At 46.3% G+C, this 24,194-nt stretch overlaps 1 protein-coding gene across 1 annotated transcript in view; it reads left to right on the top strand.

Moving 5' to 3' along the window:
- The window catches only part of USP50 (ubiquitin specific peptidase 50), a 156,215-nt gene that overhangs the window by 113,863 nt on the left and 18,158 nt on the right, over positions 1 to 24,194 (top strand). Inside the window, exons 3-5 of the mRNA XM_063925994.1 lie at positions 126 to 321; positions 2,936 to 3,139; positions 12,731 to 12,873. Coding sequence (XP_063782064.1) covers positions 126 to 321; positions 2,936 to 3,139; positions 12,731 to 12,873 — 543 coding nt within the window. The remainder of the gene's footprint in view (positions 1 to 125; positions 322 to 2,935; positions 3,140 to 12,730; positions 12,874 to 24,194) is intronic.

The following is a 24,194-nucleotide window of genomic DNA, read 5'->3' as shown; positions in this document are numbered from 1 at the left end:
TCATTAATGGTAACACAAGGGCATATGTTTGCCAGATTCTGAGGTTGAAGAAAGAGGCAGAGAAGATTTTTTAACAGTTCGTGGCTGTCTACATATATTAATATCTATATTTATGTCTCTTACAGGGATAATAAAGAAGTTGTGAATGCCTTTGCCAACATTATGGCAGACTTGTGGTTTGGAGAAGCCCAGTATGTGTCATCAGAAGACTTTTGGTTTGCCATCTGTAACGTTCATCCATCTTTTGGGAAGAAGAGTCAACAGGATGCCCAGGAGTTACTGATTTACACTCTCAATGCATTACACGAGGACCTAACAAACGTAAGCACTTTTTAATGACAAGTATAACACAAAAAATATCAAAATTAAGCTGACTTTTATATCAGACAGTACGAAACACTGCATAATGGCCCTCATTCCGAGTTGTTCGCTCGCAAGCTGCTTTTAGCAGCATTGCACACGCTAAGCCGCCGCCTACTGGGAGTGAATCTTAGCTTAGCCAAATTGCAAACGAAAGATTCTCAAAATTGCGAATAGAAATTTCTAAGCAGTTTCTAAGTAGCTCGAGACTTACTCTGCCACTGCGATCAGTTCAGTCAGTTTTGTTCCTGGTTTGACGTCACAAACACACCCAGCGTTCGCCCAGACACTCCCCCCTTTCTCCAGCCACTCCCGCGTTTTTCCCAGAAACGGCAGCGTTTTTTCACACACTCCCATAAAACGGCCAGTTTCCGCCCAGAAACACCCACTTCCTGTCAATCACACAACGAACACCAGAACGAAGAAAAAACCTCGTAATGCCGTGAGTAAAATACCAAACTTCTTAGCAAATTTACTTGGCGCAGCCGTAGTGCGAACATTGCGCATGCGCAGTTTGCGGAAAATCGCTGCGATGCGATGAAAAAGAACGAGCGAATGAGGGCCTATGTACGTTAGACATGTAGTACCAACATGAGGCCCTGCTACATGTCAAAGTTCTACTCCTGGTTATGTGTAACACTATGGGGGGTATCCAATTACCTATGATAGTGCCACAGCTTTTTTTTAGTCACCACTATCCAATTAGGTCATGGGAAAAACACCCGTTTTTCGTACAAAAATACATAGGTGCTGCGAAAAGCCGCAGACCTATGTCTTTTCGGTGCATTTTTCGCGGACTATACATAATCCCCGATAAGGGCTAAAAAATTAGGGATAAGCTCCGTCTTATCAGAGGGTTAAGTGGATAGCCCCCAGTAAACCAATTAGCCGTGGTAAATTACTTTGGATAATTGAATACCGCCCTTCGTCTCCCACATCTCACTTTCAAAATATATATCAAATCTTCTAACTAATGAATTGGACATATCCATAGTAACTAATCACCTTATAGCTAGCATTTATCAAGTACATTCTATAAAATGATAGGTAGTAGCAGAATGGTTTCTATGGGAAACTTCTCTACTCTTTAGAAGGTTTGATAAATTCTCCCCCGCACACCTGTTTGTCACACAATATGTCTCCAACCCCTCCTCTTGTTACCCTGCATATGATAATGGAAGGAGAGTGGGGTGTCATAAATGAGAATGAGGCAGGGTGGAGGTCTTGTGCCCCAAGGGGACTGTGGAGTACGTATGGAACACATGTCCTCCCCACTCTCCCCTTGTCACATATCCTCCCCCACTCTTTGTCACAGCTGTCACAACCCTGGTCCCTCCCACTTTAGTTTCCTACCCCTGAAGCATCTGGTGGAGGATTTGTCTTCTTCACAGCAGCTCCCATCTCTCCTGGTGATGTAACAGGTGCTCTGCACAGATCACCAAATCATGATGCAGCAGTGCGAGCTGCTGACTACTGCAGTGCAGAGCTGTTCCTAGAAAGTTTGTTTGATCATATCAATTCCCCCACTATTCGTGCAGAAAGAATGCAGTATACCCACATTCGCATCACTGAATCTATATGTATAACTGTGCCTAGGAAGCTGGGATCCCGGCTGTTGGGAACCCTGCAGTCAGAATACCGACACCGGGATCCCGACACTAGTCTGAATGCTGACATCAGCATTCAGAAAGGGGGCAACATCCCGGCTCCGGAATACCGACAACCTGCATCCCGAATAAGGAGGCACAGGAGGGGGGGGTTAGGTTTAGGCTGCGTCCCGGGGGGTTAGGGTTAGGCTGCGTCCCGGGGGGTTAGGGTTAGGCTGCGTCCCGGGGGTTAGGGTTAGGCTACGAGGTGGGAGGGTTAGGTTTAGGAAGCGGGGATGGTGGGTTAGGTTTAGGCACCTCCGTGGGGTGGTTAGGGTTAGGCACGAAGGGGGGAGGTTAGGGTTAGGCTGCGTGTAGGAGGGGTTGGGGTTAGGGGGGGTGGGGAGAGGGTAGAACACCCTTAACTCACCCCTATCAGTATTGTAAACTCCAGGTTCCTGGCATCTGTATATTGCACGCCAGAATTCCATAAGCCGGGATCTCATAATGATCCCCTGTGCCCACTTGGTTCTCTCTGTGATTATGTTGCGGTAACCGCCAATATAAATTTAAGAAAAAATGATTTGCTCCTTATTTGAAGTTAAAATTGTTTTGGTCCAAACATATAGATTTGTGTACAGTATGTCATTCAATCCTTTCCTGATAACACTTCATTGTAAGGATGATTTGCGTTTCATATTAGTACACACTCATTTGCGATGTTTAATATGATCTGATTAACATTCATTTTAAGTGAATACATTATTATATAGGAATTTATTGATCCACATCAATTATATTTTTTTTATTTATTCTAATGCTTGTCTTTTAATAAAATTATATATAATTTTCTTATTTTTCACATTAAACAGGACTGTAACATTTTCTATCCCCATGTATATGCTAGAATTCGCACAGTTAAACTTGTTTAGTTTTACTTTCCCCAATGATTATATTTATATGAATCTAAAGCCTTGATTATTTTATAGAATTTTAGCAGAAGACATTCTACGCCCAATAGAAGCCGCAGCTATATAGGATATAATGTATCGGATTCAGTGATTACTCGCTTGTTTCAGGGAGTTCTCAGACAGAAAACAGTCTGTTTGGAATGTGGACACACTAGTCACAAGGATGATATTTTTACTGTTCTGTCTCTTCCTATACCACCAGGAAATGAAACCTCCTTACAGGTACACTATACTAATATGAATGTATATTTTCAATTTTAAAATCTTCAACCCAATCCCGGGATTGATCATTTTTCAATCCCAATACCCGGGATTGATAAAAAAACGCCCGGGATTGGCCTCCCTAGTGGAGACTAAAATCTCTTCCACACAAACATACTTAAACTAAGGTAAATTCCTTTAAAAGCCAATTTACTTACCAATATGTGTATTGACTGTGGGAGGAATCTAAGGCACCTGGAGGAGCCAGACAATAACAAGGAGAGAACATTAGAAATGCTGCTCATATTGCATCATTGTTGGATTGATACCATGGGCAGTTCTGTGAGACAGCAATTCTAACCACCATTTTGCCATGTTTAATGTTCTAGTGATAATTCTCAAATATTGCAGAGTTCCTACAATCAGGGCCGCAACTACAGGAGGGCTAGGGGGACATGCACTCCGGGCACTGGAAATGACGGGGCTCTAACACTGGTGAACAAATACTCAGGCCACTGCCCATTATAGTACAGCAGCAGCTTCTGTTGTAGGTAGTCCCAGTCTCCCAGAATGCTGTTGCAGTGCAAAACGACGTCACACATGGCATTCTGGGAGCAGTCACAGGAGAGAGAGAGGGCAGATGAGCTGCAGCAACTTCCACAAATATCTGTGCGCTTTTGCAGCCTGCCCACCTGCTAGAGGGAGACAGGGGGTAGGTGAGTCGGCGAATGGAGGCATAATATATAAGAGGCATTACTGGGACAGAATGTGTAAGGGTCAGTACTGTGGCATAATGTGTAATGGCATTACTGTGGCAGAATGTGTAAGGGGCATTACTCTGGCATAATGTGTTATAAGGGGCATTACTGGGGGAGAATGTGTTATAAGGGGCATCACTGTGACAATGTGTTAAAACTGGGGCACTACTATGGCTTAATGCGCTGCAAGGGGTATAATGTGTTATAAGGGACATTACTGCGGCATAATGTTAAAAGGGGCATTACTGTGGCAGATCGTGTTATAAGGGACATTACTGTTTGGCATATGTGTAAGGTGCATTACTGTGTGGCATAATGTGTAAGGGATATTTTGTTCTGTTGATATCTGTAATTTTAATAAAAATAATAAAGATATTTGATGGGTTTAGTTAAGAAAATGAAATGGATATTAAATTTATATCAGATAAGGCCATCTCTCATGGTTGAAAAATCTCTGAAAGGGCAGAATCTCTAGTTATGACTTGTCCTATCTACGTACTGTACACACTAAAGAGAAATAGAGCTGCATCAATCCTTAGCAAATATATAGCAAACGGTCACCAAACCAGTAAAAAGAACACAGTTACTGGAAGAAATCTTAACTGTCCTTATAACCGTCCAAGTGCTCTATATATAATGCCTTACCCCATTTATCTTATCCTTTTATTGTACTTTGGAATAACATATGCATCATAGTGCAAATAAAAACATCCTTGAACTTGAGAACTGGTCATAGTGCAGATCAGTCTCACTGCTGTAATCTCTGATCATTAGTATGTTTAAGTGACAACAAATGGAACTTGAGTAAGAGTGGGTGAAAGGGCAAGCAAAGCTTGGTAACTTACCTTTGTCACCCACTCTCACCCTTTCAGGAAGTTACACCTAGTGGTTAGACCTACACCACATCCATCACATTCCTAAAGGGATAAACCGGATTAACCTGTCGCCAGGGTTGGACTGCCCATCTGGCACTTCTGGCAAATGTCAGAAGGGCCGATGGCCTGATAGGCCCTCCTACGTTTGCCACTGGTGTCCTCTTGCAATTATATATGTAGAGCTAAACAGAATTCATCTTCCACAGATGCGACTCCCTAGCCCTGCTCCACCTTCACCCTAGCCCTGCTCCATCCTAGCCCTGCTCCACCCTAGCCCTGCTCCACCTTCACCCTAGCCCTGCACCACCCTAGCCCTGCTCCACCCTAGCCCTGCTCCACCTTCACCCTAGCCCTGCTCCATCCTAGCCCTGCTCCACCCTAGCCCTGCACCACCCTAGCCCTGCTCCACCCTAGCCCTGCTCCACCCTAGCCCTGCTCCACCTTGACCCTAGCCCTGCTCCACCCTAGCCCTGCTCCACCTTGACCCTAGCCCTGCTCCACCCTAGCCCTGCTCCACCCTAGCCCTGCTCCACCCTTGTTAGTCTCACACAAGTGCAATATCCTTAGTGCAAACTGATCCCTATCCTGTGTGTCCTATCCCCACACAACTAGCCTACAACACTACCTAAACTTCTTACAGAACAACTAAACAAATAAGACTGCACAATATAACTAAATTCAGCACACCAGACAATTTGGGAGACAGTACAGTACAGAATGCAATGCCATATACCTACTGTACTAAATCGTGTAATACAATGTTTGTTCCAATTCCACTATGACACACTTAGGGTGGGGCTCTGAGGTAAAGAAAACAAATAATTACAGGCTGCACAAATCCTAATACATTGAGGCGACTTGCTATTGTTTTTCCCCAAAGGCTCTATAAAGGCACTGGGAAAAAAATATGATTTTAATTACCTAACGGTAAATCCTTTTCTCGTAGTCCGTAGAGGATGCTGGGGTCCATTTTAGTACCATGGGGTATAGACGGTTCCGCAGGAGCCTTCGGCACTTTAAGACTTTTCAACAGTGTGAACTAGCTCCTCCCTCTATACCCCTCCTCCAGACCTCAGTATAGGAACTGTGCCCGAGGAGACGGACAACTTCAAGAGAATAATTTACATTAAACTAGTGGCGAGATTCACACCAGCTCACACCATACAAAACATGCCGCCTAACATGGCTTTCAACATAACCCATGCTAACGTGCATGCATAATGCAACAGCAACAGCTGTGAACATCTTAACACATGAGAACCTGTGTAAAAAGATAAAACGTAACTCTGCAGGAAAAATGAGCACTGGGCGGGCGCCCAGCATCCTCTACGGACTACGAGAAAAGGATTTACAGGTAGGTAATTAAAATCCTATTTTCTCTTACATCCTAGAGGATGCTGGGGTCCATTTTAGTACCATGGGGATGTACCAAAGCTCCCAGTACGGGCGGGAAAGTGCTAATGTTCCTGTACAACTGACTGACCAAATTGAAGGTCGTCAGCAGCCAAGGTGTCAAACCTGTAAAACTTAGCAAACGTGTTTGCCCCTGACCAAGTAGCTGCTCAGCAAATTTGCAACGCCGAGACACCCCGGGCAGCCGCCCAGGAAGAACCCACTTTCCTTGTAGAGTGGGCCTTTACCGAACTCGGTAACGGCAATCCTGCCGTGGAATAAGCGTGCTGAATGGTACCTCCGATCCAGCGCGAAATAGTCTGCAACATAAGTCCTCAACGCTCTGACGACATCCAAGGACTTTTGAAACGGCTGAGGTGTCAGAAGCCACTGGCACCACCACAGGTTGGTTGATATGGAAATAAGACACAACCTTTGGAAGAAAATGCTGACGCGTCTACAGTTCAGCTCTATCTTCATGAAAAATCAAATAAGGACTCTTGTGTGACAGAGCCCCTAATTCAGACACTCATCTGCCTGAGGCCAAGGCCAACAGCATGACCACTTTCCAAGTGAGAAACTTCAACTCTACCTTTTGTAGAGGCTCAAACCAGTCTGATTTAAGGAACTGCAACACCACATTAAGATCCCATCGTGCCGCAGGAGGCACAAAGGGAGGTTGGATGCGCAGAACCACCTTCGCGAACGTCTGGACCTCAGGAAGGGAAGCCAACTGCTTCTGAAAGAAAAAGGACAAGGCCGAAATTTGGACCTTGATAGACCCTAATCTCAAGTCAGCATCCACACCCGCCTGTAGAAATAGGAGAAGATGTCCTAATTTAAACTCCACCGCAGGAGACTTCTTGGATTCACACCAAGATACATATTTTCTCCAAATACGATGGTAATGTTTGGACGTTACCCCTTTCCTGGCCAGAATAAGTGTGGGAATGACTTCACTGGGAATACCCTTATGGGCTAGGATCTGGTGCTCAACAGCCATGCCGTCAAATGCAGCCGCGGTAAGTCTTGATAAACAAACGGCCCCTGCTGAAGCAGGTCCTCGCGAAGAGGAAAAGGCTGAGGATCTTCCAGTAATAACTCCTGAAGATCTGGATACCAAGTCCTCCTTGGCCAGTCTGGAGCAATGAGAATTGCGCGAACCCTTGTTCTTCTGATGATCTTAAGAACTTTTTGTATTAGTGGAATTGGAGGGAACAGATACACCGACTGAAACACCCACTGGGTCACCAGTGCATCCACTGCTATTGCTTGTGGGTCTCTTGACCTGGAACAATATTTCTGAAGCTTCTTGTTGAGACGTGATGCCATCATATCTATTTGAGGAACGCCCCAACGATCTGCTACCTCTGCAAAGACTTCTGGTGAAGGCCCCATTCTCCTGGATGGAGATCGTGTCTGCTGAGGAAGTCTGCTTCCCAGTTGTCCACTCCCGGAATGAAAATTGCCGACAGAGCTTTTGCATGTCTTTCTGCCCAGAGGAATATCTTTGTCACCTCTGCCATTGCCGCTCTGCTTTTTGTTCCGCCCTGGTGGTTTATGTAAGCTACTGCCGTTACATTGTCTGACTGGATCTGTATGGGACAACCTTGAAGAAGGTGTGCCGCTTGATGAAGGCTGTTGTAGACGGCTCTCAATTCCAGAATGTTTATGTAAAGGAGTACTTCTTGACTTGACCATCGTCCTTGGAAGCTTTCCTCTTGCGTGACTGCTCCCCAACCTCGGAGGCTTGCATCTGTGGTCACCAGGATCCAAGTCTGAATCCTGAACCTGCGTCCCTCCAGGAGGTGAGAACTTTGAAGCCGCCACAAGAGTGAAATTCTGGCTTTTGTTGATAGGATTATCCTCAGGTGCATGTGTAGGTGCGATACGGACCACTTGTCCAGTAGGTCCATTGGAACACCCTGGCGTGGAATCGGCCAAATTGTAGAGCCTCGTAGGCCGCTACCATCTTCCCCAACAGGCGGATGCACTGATGAATCGATACACGTGCTGGTTTTAAAACTTGTTTGACTATCCTCTGGATCTCCAGAGCCTTTTCCACCGGTAGGAATACTTTCTGTGCTTCCGTGTCCAATATCATTCCTAGAAATGATAACCTCCTTGTGGGTTCCAATTGTGATTTTGGAAGGTTTATGATCCAACCAGGCTGTTGAAGCACCGTCAGGGAAAGTGCAATGTTCTGCACTAGTTTCTCCCTGGATCTCGCTTTTATGAGGAGATCGTCCAAGTATGGGATGACTTTGACTCCTTTCTTGCGAAGAAGAACCATCATCTCTGCCATCACCTTGGTGAATATTCTCAGAGCCGTGGAGAGCCCAAAAGGCAATGTTTGGAACTGGTAGTGGCAGTCCTGCACCGCAAACCTCAGGTATGCCTGATGCGGCGGGTAGATGGGAACATGTAAATAAGCATCTTTGATGTCCATCGATACCAGAAATTCCTTTTCCTCCAAGCTGGAGATCACCGCTCTCAGGGATTCCATCTTCAATTTAAACCTTTTCAAATAAAGGTTCAGAGTCTTTAGGTTTAAAATCGGTCTGACCGAGCCATCCGGTTTCGGCAATACAAACAGGCTTGAATAAAACCCTTTTTCCTGTTGTGACACAGGAACTAAGGAAATTACGTTGTCTTGACATAATTTCTGTATTGCGTTCAGCACTTTTGCTCTGTCCTGAACAGAAGCTGGTAAGGCTGATTTGAAAAATCGTCATGGGGGAAGGTCCTGAAATTTAAATTTTTGTATCCTTGGGATACTATCTGCAATACCCAAGAATCCAGATCTGAGTGAACCCAGACCTGGCTGAAAGACAGTAGACGTGCCCCCACCCGATTGTACTCCCGCAGGGGAGCCCCAGCGTCATGCTGAGGTTTTAGCAGAAGTAGCTGTTGACTTCTGCTCCTGCGAACCTGATGGCATTGTAGCTTTTTTACCTCTTCTTTGACCTCTTCCTGTGAAGAAGGGGGTACCCTTTGCCTTTTTGGACTTGTTGGGCCGAAAGGATTGCATCGTATGATAATGAAATCCTTTCCTAGGTGGAGCAGCTACGGAAGGCAGAAATGCTGACTTGCCTGATGTAGTTGTTGAAATCATGGCATCCAGCTTGTCTCCAAAGAGGGCTTCTCCATTGTAAGGAAGCGCCTCAATATTCTTTTTTTATTCCGCATCAGCATTCCATTGGCGGATCCACAGCGCCCTGCGGGCTGAAATCGCCATAGCGGAGGATCTTGAACTCAGCAACCCAATATCCTTCATAGCTTCAACTAAGTAACCTGCAGCATCTTTGATTCTGCCGAGAGTTAGGACTATTTTATCATCCCTGATAACTGTATCTAATTTAACAAGCAAGTTGTCAGACCATTTTTCCACAGCGTTACCTATTCACGCACAAGCAATGGTGGGCCTGAGCACCGTTCCGTTAGCCGTATATATGGATTTTAGGGTTGTTTCTAATTTACTGTCAGCTGGATCTTTTAAAGAGGCTGAACCAGGGGCAGGCAAAACTATTTTCTTAGACAGCCGAGAAACTGAGGTGTCTATCATTGGGAGTGTCTCCCATTTGTTCCTGTCTTCCTCAGGGAAAGGGTACGCTACACGTATCCTTCTGGGAAGGGTGAATTTCTTCTCTGGGTTAGCCCAGGAATCTTCAAAGAACGCATTCAAATCCTTTGAAGGAGGAAAAGTCACAACCTGCTTTTTTATTTAATTTAAAATAATCCTTTTCCTCAGGGACCAGTGTTGTTTCAGGAAACTCCAACACTTCCTTTATAGCAACTATCATACATATGCTTTTGGCTAATTCGGGGTCTACGCCTCTCAAATCCCCATTGTCGACGTCAGAGTCGGAATCTGTGTCTGTGTCCCCTTGCATTATCTGGGCCAGAGACCTTTTCTGGGAACTGGATGGGACCCGAGTGGATGATATGACTGCCTCCAATATTTAGTCTGTTGTTCAGACTCAGAGAATTTCTTTGCAAGCATTGACATATTCTTTTGCAACATTCTCACCCACCCCGGCTCCTTCTGAGAGGGAAGGGCCACCACACACACACACACACACACACACACACACACACACACACACCCTCTCTGCAGGACTCTGGTAATATACTCACCAGCCTTCTGACTTCTGGCTCTGTTAGGGGGTGGCAGCAGTGCTGTGGGAGTGAACGCTGGCCAGGCTTGGGCTGAGTTCAGTACCCTTCAGGAGCTAATGGTGTCCTGTCAGCGGAAGCAGAACCATTAACTAATTGAGAAGTTGGTTCCTACTTCCCCCCCTAAGTCCCACGAAGCAGGTAAGCTGTTGCCAGCAGCTTCCCTGTAAAATAAAAAACCTAAGAAAGTATTTTTCCAGCAAAGCTCTGTAGAGCTCCACTAGTGTGCATCCATCACCTAGGCACATTTTCTAAACTGAGGTCTGGAAGAGGGGCATAGAGGGAGGAGCCAGTTCACACGGTTGAAAAGTCTTAAAGTGCCGAAGGCTCCTGCGGAACCGTCTATACCCCATGGTACTAAAATGGATCCCAGCATCCTCTAGGACGTAAGAGAAATTCTAATTACTATTAACATTATGGATATGGAGCACATGATAAGACTCCTTAGAGACTTACTTTGAGTGGGTGTCTGTCAGTTGTAAGGGATCGGGGCTTAGACTCTACCTGCTTCCACGAGCTGTTTGCTCCATGTTATCAGCCAGAAAACTGAAGTGCTGCAGAGTGCACCGCATTCCCGCACACGCAGAGCACTGGGTCTTTGGGTTTAGGTGCTATAAGAATAAATAAGTAAACAAACACATGTAACTACCCCTTTTACACTCGCAGTGTTTGGTCATTCCCGGGAATGTGTCCCGGTATATTTGCCGGGACACATTCCCGGGAATGACCCTTTCACATTAGCGGACCGACCCGGCATATTGCCGGGTCGGTGACGTCACCGCTGATGCTACCGGAGGCGGTGCTTGGAGATAATCTTCTCCAAGCACCGCCTCCTCCTATGCAGAGAACGGGTGCCGGGTCGCCTTGACCCGTTGTACCCGTTCACACTGCAATGTGTCCCGGTATATTTGCCGGGTCACATTCCCGGGAATGACCCTTTCACATTAGCGGGCCGACCCGGCATATTGCTGGGTCGGTGACGTCACTGCTGATGCTACCGGAGCCAGTGCTTGGAGATAATCTTCTCCAAGCACCGCCTCCTCCTATGCAGAGAACGGGTGCCGGGTCGCCTTGACCCGGTATACCCGTTCACACTGCACAGCTTCCCGGGACGGTCCCGGATTCAACCCAGGTCGAGACCTGGGTTGAAATCCCGGGATGCTCATCCCAGGAAATTGTCCCTGTACCCATTCACACTGAGAAAAATCCCGGGATGATGCGCGTTCACGTGCAATATCCCGGTATTTTTCTGCGAGTGTAAAAGGGGTATTATTGTGCTACATGGCTTGAGTTGCGGGAACGATAACGCCCAAACAGACAATGGTATCAAAATTTGGATTGCACCTCCAGAGTGTAGAAATGGATAAACTACAAAAATGCAAAAGCACTCTCACTCACTCACTCACTGACTCATAACTAATTTTCTTACTTCCCGATATGTTACGAAGAAGAAAGCTAACATAGGTATTCTGCAGGTGGGAAATAGGAAAACTACGTAATTAGAATTTTAAATAAACCTCCCCTAAGGGGATGAAAAGGGGATTGACATAATGACGTCATTACTGATGCGTGGCTTGCGTGTCGTGAATGATAAAGCCCAAACAGGCAATCAGATCAAAATTTAGATTGTACCTCCAGTGGGTAGAATTCAATAAACTAAAATGGTCCTGTCACCTTTTACTGTATCTGCTATGGGTGCTCCTCGGGTAATGCCAAGAAAAATGGATTCATATTTACTTACATTAAGATGTCTCAAATTATATATATATATGCAGAACAGGGACGCTCTGCTCCCCTTCCTACCTCTCACGTCCCACCTTTCGTGACCCTGTAGCTGTATCATGTTAGCAGGATCTGTTTGATCAGATATGTCTATCTATTATTGTCTACATCTATGACCCATATGGCTGTGTCCGGATTTGCTATCCTTTTGTGCTAGAAAGTTTTGATGACTATAATCTGATCTTAGACACACGATTAATATTTGATGAACGATGTTAACCTAAAGAGTTATTGGTCTTGAGAAAGGTTCGTCATACGGACCGAAACGTCGACATATAAGGCTTTTGACTTCTTCAATAAAAGTCTTTTTTATGAACGGACTTCATTCATTTCAGCGAGAGTGCACCTTCCACCTAGTGGAAATATTGCTGTTCGAGTGGACCTGATTGGGTTCATTGGGAGCACCCGCAACGTTGGAACTAATGAGATGAGAGTGCAGGATCAACGTGGATAGATATATATATATATATTATATATATATATATACACACACACACACATTTTTTTACTAATGCCTGTGTGAACGCAGACATCATCTGGGCAGGTGCACATATAAGTAGTAATGAGAATGTGAACAATCTATGTACTGCTGAATGATTGGTTTTATTCTTTTGTGTTTCTCCTAAAAGCAATGTCTTGAGTGCTTCTTTCAGCAAGTCATGCTAACCTTGACAGACAAAATATTCTGCCCTTATTGCAAAATGAAACAAGATACTTCAGTCAAAGTACGGATTTGCAAACTTCCGAAGATCCTAATATTACATTTAAAAAGGTAAGACACCAGGCTGGAAAAATTTCTATATATTTTTCAGTATACCTAAACTTTAGATGCCATGTGTGACAAATTGCATTAACCAACTCCAAGGGGAAATGTAATAACCTGCGAGAAGCAGGAAGTGCAAGACTGTGCGAGTTCTCCCATTTTTTAAAAGCGCCAATCATTGCCTATCATTTACACTGTAAATGATTGACGCTTAAAAAAAAAAAACAGGCAAACTCGCACAAAGTATTGCACTTCCTGCTTCTCGCAGGCTATTAAAATTCCCTCAAATGTCACTTTAATACTATACAATAAATGCTTGGGTATGATACCCAGAGTCGATTGTTAATTCCTAATTAATTTAACCATTTGTTTTCCTTGTTGCAAATAAGTAAAAGATTGAAGTCAGATTTATAAAACAATTAATTATTTATTTAAAAGACCATGATCATATACAGGCTGAGAGGCAGCATCCTCTCAGCCCCGGTCAAAGACATCAACAGAGAAAAATATACGTTATGGTAAGAACTTACCGCTGATAACGGAATTTCTCCTAAGTCCACAGGTTCCACAGGATAACAATGGGATATGATGGAGCGAGAGCGGATTGGCACCAAACGATCACAAGCTTTCCGTCCATATATCCCCGCCCACTGGCTCAGGCAAATCAGTTGTATTCCAAAGCATTTAGGCAGGAGCATCATGTAGAGCCCTAATCAGGTGAGAAGAACACACATGCACACCCTTTCGTACAAGAAGGAAGAGGTTTAGTGAGTAGAAAGATCCACAAATCAGGTGCATCAGGGTGGGATCCCTGTGGAACCTGTGGACTTAGGCGAAATACCGTTATCAACGGTAAGTTCTTACCATAACGTATATTTCTCCGGCAGGGTCCACAGGTTATCCACAGAATAACAATGAGATTTCCCAAAGCAATTTAGTGGTGGGGACGCTCCTGATTGGACAGGAGAACCTTTCGCCCCAAATTCTGTGTCATGAGAGGCAAAAGTATCCAATGAATATAGGCTTTCCATATACGGTGATAAATGCGAGCTGAGGATGGTTTCCTTGCTCTGAGCATTGTTTGAATTACCTGTTGTGAGAATCCTCTTGACTTCAGGATAGAGGTTTCAAGAACCACGCCGTCAACCATAGTCGATCCAGATGCCTGTGGTAACAAGGACCCTGCATTAGTAGATCTGGATGTTGAGGGAGCAGAAGTGGAGCATCTATCGACATAGTCTGCAGATCTGTGTACCAATGCCTATTGGGCCAGCTGGAGCTATTAGAATCACGGCACCCTTTGCTTCTTTTATCTTCCTCACCACCCTGGGTAGCAGGATGATCGGAGGAAACAGATACGCCAGATGAAAATCCCATTTCACTGACAGGGCATCCACAAAGATCGTTCTGGGATCCTTTGTTCTTGACCCGTATATGGGTACTTTGTTGTTCAGACGGGACGCCATGAGATCTATCTCTGGCAAACCCCACTTGTCTACTAGAGTCTGAAAGACTTCCGGATGTAGAGCCCATTTGCTTGCTTGAATGGCGTGTCGACTGAGAAAGTCTGCTTCCCAGTTTAGGACTCCCGAAACGAATACTGCGGACAATGCTGGAAGATGGAGTTCTGCCCATTCTAGTATGTAACTTACCTCCTTCATTGCTGTTTGACTGCGCGTTCCTCCCTGATGGTTGAGGTACGCTACCGCCGTTACATTTTCCCAGCGGATCTGGACTGGTCTTCCTTGAAGAGTGTCCTTTGCCTGAATCAGTGCCATGTATATGGCCCGAAGTTCTAACAGATTTATTGGCAGGCAACTTTCTTCTGTGGTCTATTGTCCCTGGAGCCATAATCTACCGGACATTGCTCCCCAGCCCTGAAGGCTGGCATCTGTTGTCAGGATTTCCCAATCTGATATCCAAACGGGTCTCCCTTTGTCTAGATGGGATGTTTGTAGCCACCAGGATAATGGCTTGTGTGAAAGTACCATAGTCTGTTTCTTTATTGTCTGATGTATTCCATTCCATCTGGCCAGAATCAGATGCTGCAGAGGTCTTGAGTGGAATTGTGCATTCTCCACCATGTCGAATGTTGACACCATCAAACCCATCAGCCGCATCGCTGTGTGGATTGATATTGTTTGACTGTGTAACAACTCCTGAGTCCTTGACTGTACCTTGGCTATCTTGTCCCGAGGTAAAAATATTTTCTACAGACTTGAAGCCAGTACAGCCTCCAAGTGAGTCATCCGTTGTGACGGAACTAGAGACTATTTTGCCCAATTTATGAGCCATTCGTGCCTCTGCAGACATGTTATTGTCTGTTGGAGATGGTCCAGGAGCATTTCCTGTTATTGTGCTAGAATTAACAGGTTGTCGAGTTATGGAAAAATTCTTAACCCCTGCTTGCGAAGATAAGCTGCCATAACCACCATGATCTTGATAAATACTCTGGGAGCCATGGCTAACCCAAAAGGTAATGCCTGGAACTGAAAATGCTGCTGGAGGATAGCAAACCTGCGATAGTACTGATGGGACAGTGCTGTAGGAACATGTAGGTAAGCATCCTGAATATCCAGGGATACCATATAATCCCCTGGTTCCATGGCCAAAACTATAAAGCATAACGTCTCCATGTGAAACCGTGGGACTCAAATATATTTGTTCAGCATTTTGAGATTGAGAATTGGCCAGAATGACCCATTTGGCTTCTGAACCAAAAACAGGTTGGAGTAAAACCCCTGTCCCTGTTGTGCAGGGGGTACTGGAATGATTACTCCTGACTGAAGCAATTCTGAACCGCTTCTTGCAAAGCCCTGGCCTTCGTCTCTACCCGAGATGGGCTGGTGCAGAAGAACCTTCGAGGAGGATGCTTCTTGAAGGGAAAAACATAACCCAGAGATACCACTTCTTGCACCCAGGCATCTGTTGTAGACTGCTGCCATATCTGTGCAAACTGAAGAAGTCGGCCTCCCTACCATAGGGTCCCCCAGGAGGAGGCCCGTACCATCAGACTGATGGCTTATTCTCTGGTTTTGAAGCTGGCGTTCCGGTAGCCCATTGCTTTTTCGTCTTATCAAATTTATTATATTTGGGCTGCACACAATCACTTTTTCATTTTGCTTTTCCTTGTGACCCAAAGGGCCGAAAAGCAGGACCCCTACGTTTGGGGTTATATGTGGAAGGAAATTTTACCTTTTTGAAGTCTGCTTCTGACTCCAGAATATCTGTCAATTCTTTACCAGACAGAATGCTTCCAGTAAAAGGCAAAGATTCCAGAACCTTCTTAGATTCTGAATCAGCTTTCCATGTACATAACCAAAGTGCTCTGCGAGCCGCTATTGTTGAAGCTGATGCCCTGGAGGCGATAGTGCCCATATCTATTGCTGCTTCTTCCAAGAATATTGCAGCCTGTTTTATAAGAGCTATATAGGATTCTTGCTCCCTTGAAGGTGCTGAAAGACCGTCTTCCAGTACCTCTATCCAGACAGCAACTGCTTTTGCCATCCAAGCTGAAGCCATGGCTGGCCTTATGACTGCCCCAGACAGAGAAAATATGGTTTTCAGAAAACCATCCACTCTCCTATCCGTGACATCACCCAATGACGTTGATGGCAAAGGCAATATAGATTTTCGCACTAATCGAATGACATGCGTATCTACTTTGGGAGCCATTTCCCATTTTAAACAATCCCCAGCTGGAAAAGGATAATTGGAATCCCATTTTTTGGGAATTCTATATTTTTTACTGGGTGTAGCCTAAGCGTCTTCCATGATTTCCGTTAGCTGGTCTGACCCTGGAAACTCAGTCTTACCTGCTTTGGGCTGTTTAAATACAGGTGCCTTGGTTTTTAACACAGGCTCTGCTGAATCATCTAAGGATAGAATGGCCTTTATTGCTTTAATTAAATCAGCTATATCCACTGAGCTGAGACCTTCTACTTGTTCTTCGTATGCCGAAGTAGAGTATATAGAGCTTTCATCGTCCGATGAATCATCCTGTGTAGCCTGTGATGTTGACAGTTTAATTACACTTGGTTTATCAGCTTGTCTCTTTGGAGAAGCTGGTGAGGGAAATGATATACCGTAAGTAGGGAGCTGCATGTATGGGTTATTAGTGTACCCCATTCCTGGTAGCGAACCTGTAGGAATTACCCGTTCAGCTATACTGGACAAGGTCTGTGCAATCATCGCCCAAGGTGGATCTATTTGTACCTGACGTTGAACAGGGATCTGCTTTGTAATCTGCTGAAATGCAAAACAATTTGCACATAAACAATCCTGTACCAGATCCTGAGAGGATAATACAGTTTTGCAAGACAATGATAAATAATCAGCACTTTCACAGTGTACTACACAATTTGTGACTGTAATCACTTTAACCTTCTAAAGTGATATCAATCTGACCCTACCCATGCACCAGCATTGAGGACCAGAAGAAACAACTGACAAACATATATTAAAGTCAGCAAATCAGATTAGCAGTTAGTCACATGTTATATATCAGTCATATGAGCACATAATCAACTACAAACACATTTTAAGGTATGTAGGAGTACATATTACTGAATTCTGTTTTATACAGATCTTAAAGAATGTTCCTCTCAGACTGCCAGCTGAGTGAGCTTATTCAGGCTGGCCGGCTTAGGGCAATTTGCGAGGCTAAGGAAACTGCATCTCGCAACGCAGTCCTTGGCCTTGCCTCTCCCAGAAAATGGCAGTGAAACGCCATCATTTCCAGCAAGCCGGCCGACCCCACCCCTCCCCCGAATACCTCTGCCTGTCAATCAGGCATAAGCGTTCGCAATACTGCAATGCGATCGCTGGACCCATTCTGCACATTATCGGGAAACTGTGCTGAGTATCTCAGGAGCAATCCATTATGAGTAACCCCCAATGCTTTGATTCATCAGTCATCTAATAAATGAGTAACTATTATTTGCAAAATTCTGATCTAAAAGGCATTCTATCATCTAGAGAACAATTTCACTTGAGCAAAATGTAAAAATGTAATTCCTCAGGTCACATACTGTACATTTGTATACCCAGATTTCTTCTCTGCTTCATAAAACAATATGCTAGGATTCATGGATCAGAGAGAATTGCAACAGATAAAGATAGAACACATAGCACTCTCCTACCATTCCAGCAGACCCCTAGATACAGTGGTGTATCTAGGGGTCTGAGCAGTGCATTGGTGCCCCCCGCTCATATTTTAAATAGGGTGTGGTCTCATGAGGAAGGGGCATGGCCACACAGTAGTACCCCCAATTCAAAATACACCATACACAGTAGTGCACCTTACTCACATTACACCACGCAGTAATGTCCCTTATTCACATTGCAACACACAGTAGTGTCTCTTGTTCACATTACACCACACAGTAATACTCTTATTCACATTACACCACACAGTAGTGTCCCTTATACATGTTGCGCCATACAGTAGTACCTCTTAGATATGTTAGGCCACACAGTAGTGTCTCTTGTTCATATTACACCACACAGTAGTTTCTGTTCACATTACATCACACAGTAGTGTCCCTTATATACATTATGCCATACAGTAATACCTCTTACATGTTACACCACACACTAGACCCCCTTTCTCACATTGTGCTGCACAGTGTATATATGTGTATACATATATATACTGTATATAAAGACACAGTGTCGAACAAAAATAATTTTATTACTTTTTCTTCCACACATCTTTGCATCTTTTATTGTTGGAATATTTTGTTATTTATTAAAAATAATTTTATGTTATATTTTATTTTCTGAAGTGCACCACCAAAAAACACCCTTGTCATTGCCCTCCTCACATCACCCCCCCCCCATTATTTCTCACCTCACATCACCCCCTTATCACCCTTCCATCATTACCCAGCTCACATTATCATCCCCTTCTCACATAACCCCCCACACTTCATCACCCAGCTCACATCACATCCCTTGTCATTAGCAAGCTCTAACCCCTGTCATTACCCATCTCTCATTACCCCCCCACCCCAGTCATTACCCTCCGCATATCAGCCCCCTCGTCATTACCCAGCTCACATCACACCCTTTGTCATTACCCAGCTCACATCACCCCCACGTCATTATACAGCTCACATCACCGCCTTCGTCATTACCCAGCTCACATCACCCCACATCATTACCCAGTTCACATCACCCCCACGTCATTACCCAGCTCACATCACATCCCTCGTCATTAGCCAGCTCTAATCCCCCCATCATTACCCATCTCTCATTACTCCCCCCCACCCGGTCATTACCCTCCACACATCACCCCCCTCATCATTACCCAGCTCACATCACCCCCCTCATCATTAGCCAGCTCACACCACCCCCTCATCATTACCCTCCTCACATCACACCCCTTGTCATTACCCAGCTTACACCGCCCTCCTCACATCACCCCCCTGGTCATTACCAAGCTCACATCACCCCCCTCTTCATTACCAATCTCACTACCCCCCCAACAAGAGCTAGCTCACATCACCCCCATGTCATTACCCAGCTCACATCACCCACCTCGTCATTACCCAGCTCACGTCACCCCCCCTCGTTATTACCCTCCTCACATCACGCCCCTTGTCATTACCCAGCTCACATCACGCCCCTTGTCATTACCCAGCTCACATCCCCCTGTCATAAGCCAGCTCACATCCCCCCGTCATTACCCTCCTCACATCACCCCCTCATCATTACCCAGCTCACATCAGCCCTCAACATTAACCAGCTCATATCACCCTCCCCTCGTCATTAACCCTCCTCACATCACTCCCCTTGCCATTACCCAGCTAACGTCACCCACCTCATCATTACCCAGCTCACATCACTACCCTCATCTTTACCCTCCTCAAATCACCCCCCTCCAGCATTACCCTACTCACATCACGCCCCATGTCATTACCCAGCTAATATCACTCCCCCATCAATACCATTCTCACTTCACCCCCCTTGTCATTATCAAGCTCACATCACCCTCATGTCAATACACAGCTCACATCACCCCCTTCATAATTAAGCAGCTCACATCTCCCCCACATCATTACCCAACTCACATCACATCCCCTGTCATTAGCCAGCTCTAACCCCTGTCATTACCTATCTCACATTTCCCAGCTCACATCACCTCCACGTCATTATACTGCTCACATCACCCCCTTCATCATTACCAAGCTCACATCACCCCCACGTCATTACCCAGTTCACATCACCCCCACTTCATTATCCAGCTCACATCACATCCCTTGTCATTATCCAGCTCTAACCACCCCATCATTACCCATCTCTCATTACCCCCTCTCCCCCGGTCATTACCCTCCACACATCACCCCCCTCATCATTACCCAGCTCACATCACCCCCCTTGTCATTAGCCAGCTCACACTACCCACCTCATCATTACCCTCCTCACATCACACCCCTTGTCATTACCCAGCTTACACCGCCCTCCTCACATCACCCCCCTGGTCATTAACAAGCTCACATCACCCCCCTCTTCATTACCAAGCTCACTACCCCCCCAACAAGAGCTAGCTCACATCACCCCCATGTCATTACCCAGCTCACATCACCCACCTCGTCATTACCCAGCTCACGTCACCCCCCCTCGTTATTACCCTCCTCACATCACGCCTCTTGTCATTACCCAGCTCACATCACCCCCCTCATCATTACCCAGCTCACATCACCCCCCTCATCATTAGCCAGCTCACACCACCCCCTCATCATTACCCTCCTCACATCACACCCCTTGTCATTACCCAGCTTACACCGCCCTCCTCACATCACCCCCCTGGTCATTACCAAGCTCACATCACCCCCCTCTTCATTACCAATCTCACTACCCCCCCAACAAGAGCTAGCTCACATCACCCCCATGTCATTACCCAGCTCACATCACCCACCTCGTCATTACCCAGCTCACGTCACCCCCCCTCGTTATTACCCTCCTCACATCACGCCCCTTGTCATTACCCAGCTCACATCACGCCCCTTGTCATTACCCAGCTCACATCCCCCTGTCATAAGCCAGCTCACATCCCCCCGTCATTACCCTCCTCACATCACCCCCTCATCATTACCCAGCTCACATCAGCCCTCAACATTAACCAGCTCATATCACCCTCCCCTCGTCATTAACCCTCCTCACATCACTCCCCTTGCCATTACCCAGCTAACGTCACCCACCTCATCATTACCCAGCTCACATCACTACCCTCATCTTTACCCTCCTCAAATCACCCCCCTCCAGCATTACCCTACTCACATCACGCCCCATGTCATTACCCAGCTAATATCACTCCCCCATCAATACCATTCTCACTTCACCCCCCTTGTCATTATCAAGCTCACATCACCCTCATGTCAATACACAGCTCACATCACCCCCTTCATAATTAAGCAGCTCACATCTCCCCCACATCATTACCCAACTCACATCACATCCCCTGTCATTAGCCAGCTCTAACCCCTGTCATTACCTATCTCACATTTCCCAGCTCACATCACCTCCACGTCATTATACTGCTCACATCACCCCCTTCATCATTACCAAGCTCACATCACCCCCACGTCATTACCCAGTTCACATCACCCCCACTTCATTATCCAGCTCACATCACATCCCTTGTCATTATCCAGCTCTAACCACCCCATCATTACCCATCTCTCATTACCCCCTCTCCCCCGGTCATTACCCTCCACACATCACCCCCCTCATCATTACCCAGCTCACATCACCCCCCTTGTCATTAGCCAGCTCACACTACCCACCTCATCATTACCCTCCTCACATCACACCCCTTGTCATTACCCAGCTTACACCGCCCTCCTCACATCACCCCCCTGGTCATTAACAAGCTCACATCACCCCCCTCTTCATTACCAAGCTCACTACCCCCCCAACAAGAGCTAGCTCACATCACCCCCATGTCATTACCCAGCTCACATCACCCACCTCGTCATTACCCAGCTCACGTCACCCCCCCTCGTTATTACCCTCCTCACATCACGCCTCTTGTCATTACCCAGCTCACATCACGCCCCTTGTCATTACCCAGCTCACATCCCCCTGTCATAAGCCAGCTCACATACCCCCGTCATTACTCTCCTCACATCACCCCCTCATCATTACCCAGCTCACATCAGCCCTCAACATTAACCAGCTCATATCACCCTCCCCTCGTCATTACCCTCCTCACATCACTCCCCTTGCCATTACCCAGCTAACGTCACCCACCTCATCATTACCCAGCTCACATCACTACCCTCATCTTTACCCTCCTCAAATCACCCCCCTCCAGCATTACCCTACTCACATCACGCCCCATGTCATTACCCAGCTAATATCACTCCCCCATCAATACCATTCTCACTTCACCCCCCTTGTCATTATCAAGCTCACATCACCCTCTCGTCAATACACAGCTCACATCACCCCCTTCATAATTAAGCAGCTCACATCTCCCCCACATCATTACCCAACTCACATCACATCCCCTGTCATTAGCCAGCTCTAACCCCTGTCATTACCTATCTCACATTTCCCAGCTCACATCACCTCCACGTCATTATACTGCTCACATCACCCCCTTCATCATTACCAAGCTCACATCACCCCCACGTCATTACCCAGTTCACATCACCCCCACTTCATTATCCAGCTCACATCACATCCCTTGTCATTATCCAGCTCTAACCACCCCATCATTACCCATCTCTCATTACCCCCTCTCCCCCGGTCATTACCCTCCACACATCACCCCCCTCATCATTACCCAGCTCACATCACCCCCCTTGTCATTAGCCAGCTCACACTACCCACCTCATCATTACCCTCCTCACATCACACCCCTTGTCATTACCCAGTTTACACCCCCCTCCTCACATCACCCCCCTGGTCATTACCAAGCTCACATCACCCCCCTCATCATTACCCAGCTCACATCGCCCATCTCGTCATTACCCAGCTCACGCCACTCCCATCATCATTACTCTCCTCACATCAGCCCTTCTCATTAGCAAGCTCACGTCACCCCCTTCGTCATTACCCTCTTCACATCACACCCCTGGTCATTACCCAGCTCACATCACCCCCATCATTAGCCAGTTCACCCCCCCCTCATCATTACCCTCCTCACATCACCCTTCTAGTCATTACCAAGCTCACAGCACTCCCATCATTAGCCAATTCACCCCCCCTCGTCATTACCCTCTTCACATCACCCTTCTAGTCATTACCAAGCTCACAGCACTCCCCCTCATATCCCTCTCCCCTCATTATTACCAAGCTCACTACCCCCCAAACATTAGCCAGCTCACATCACCTCCTCCCTCTCGTCATTACCCAGCTCACATCACCCCATTGTCATTACCCTTCTCACATCACTCCCCTTGTCATTACCCAGCTCACATCATACCCTCATCATTACCCTCCTCACATCAGTGCTCATTATTAGTCAGCTCACGTCACTCCCCCCCATCATTACCCAGCTCACATCACCCACTCATCCTTACATAGCGCACATCACTCCCCTCATCATTACCCTCCTCACATCAGTCCTCATCATTAGTCAGCTCACGTCACTCCCACCGCCCATCCTTACCCAGCTCACATCACTACCCTCATCATTACATAGCTCACATCAGCCCTCATCATTAGTCAGCTCACATCACCCCTCCCCCCATTGTTACTCAGCTGACATCACCCCCTTGTTCTTACCCAGTTCACATCACTCCCATCGTTATGCTCCTCACATCAGACATCCTCATTAGCAAGCTCACGTCACCCCCTCATCTTTAGCCACCCCCTTCCCCCCATTATTAGCCAGCTTACATCACCCCCTCGTCATTACTCAACTCACATTATCCCCTCGTCATTACCCTCCCCACATCAGTCCTCATTAGTCAGCTCACATCACCCATCCCCCCATTATTACCCAGCTCACATCACTCCCATCGTTATTACGCTCCTCACATCAGACCTCCTCATTAGCAAGCTCACGTCACCCCCTCATCTTTAGCCAGCTCACATCACCCCCTTCCCCCATCATTAGCCAGCTTACATCACCCCCTCATCATTACTCAGCTCACATTATCCCCTTCGTCATTACCCAGCCCACTTAACCCCCATTGCCATTACCCTGCTCACATCACTCCCTCACTTCATCAACCAGCTCACATCACCTCTCTCGTCATTACCCAGCACAGCCCCATCATCATTATCCAACTCATATCACCCCCCCACTCATCATATCACTCCCCTCATCATTACCAAACTCACTACCTCCTCAACATTTGGCAACTCATTTCACC

This window comes from Pseudophryne corroboree, chromosome 6 (genome assembly GCF_028390025.1).
Source record: "Pseudophryne corroboree isolate aPseCor3 chromosome 6, aPseCor3.hap2, whole genome shotgun sequence".
Classification (NCBI taxonomy): domain Eukaryota; kingdom Metazoa; phylum Chordata; class Amphibia; order Anura; family Myobatrachidae; genus Pseudophryne; species Pseudophryne corroboree.
Note: the sequence above shows the minus strand (reverse complement) of the source record. Positions and strands in the feature narration are given on the sequence as shown.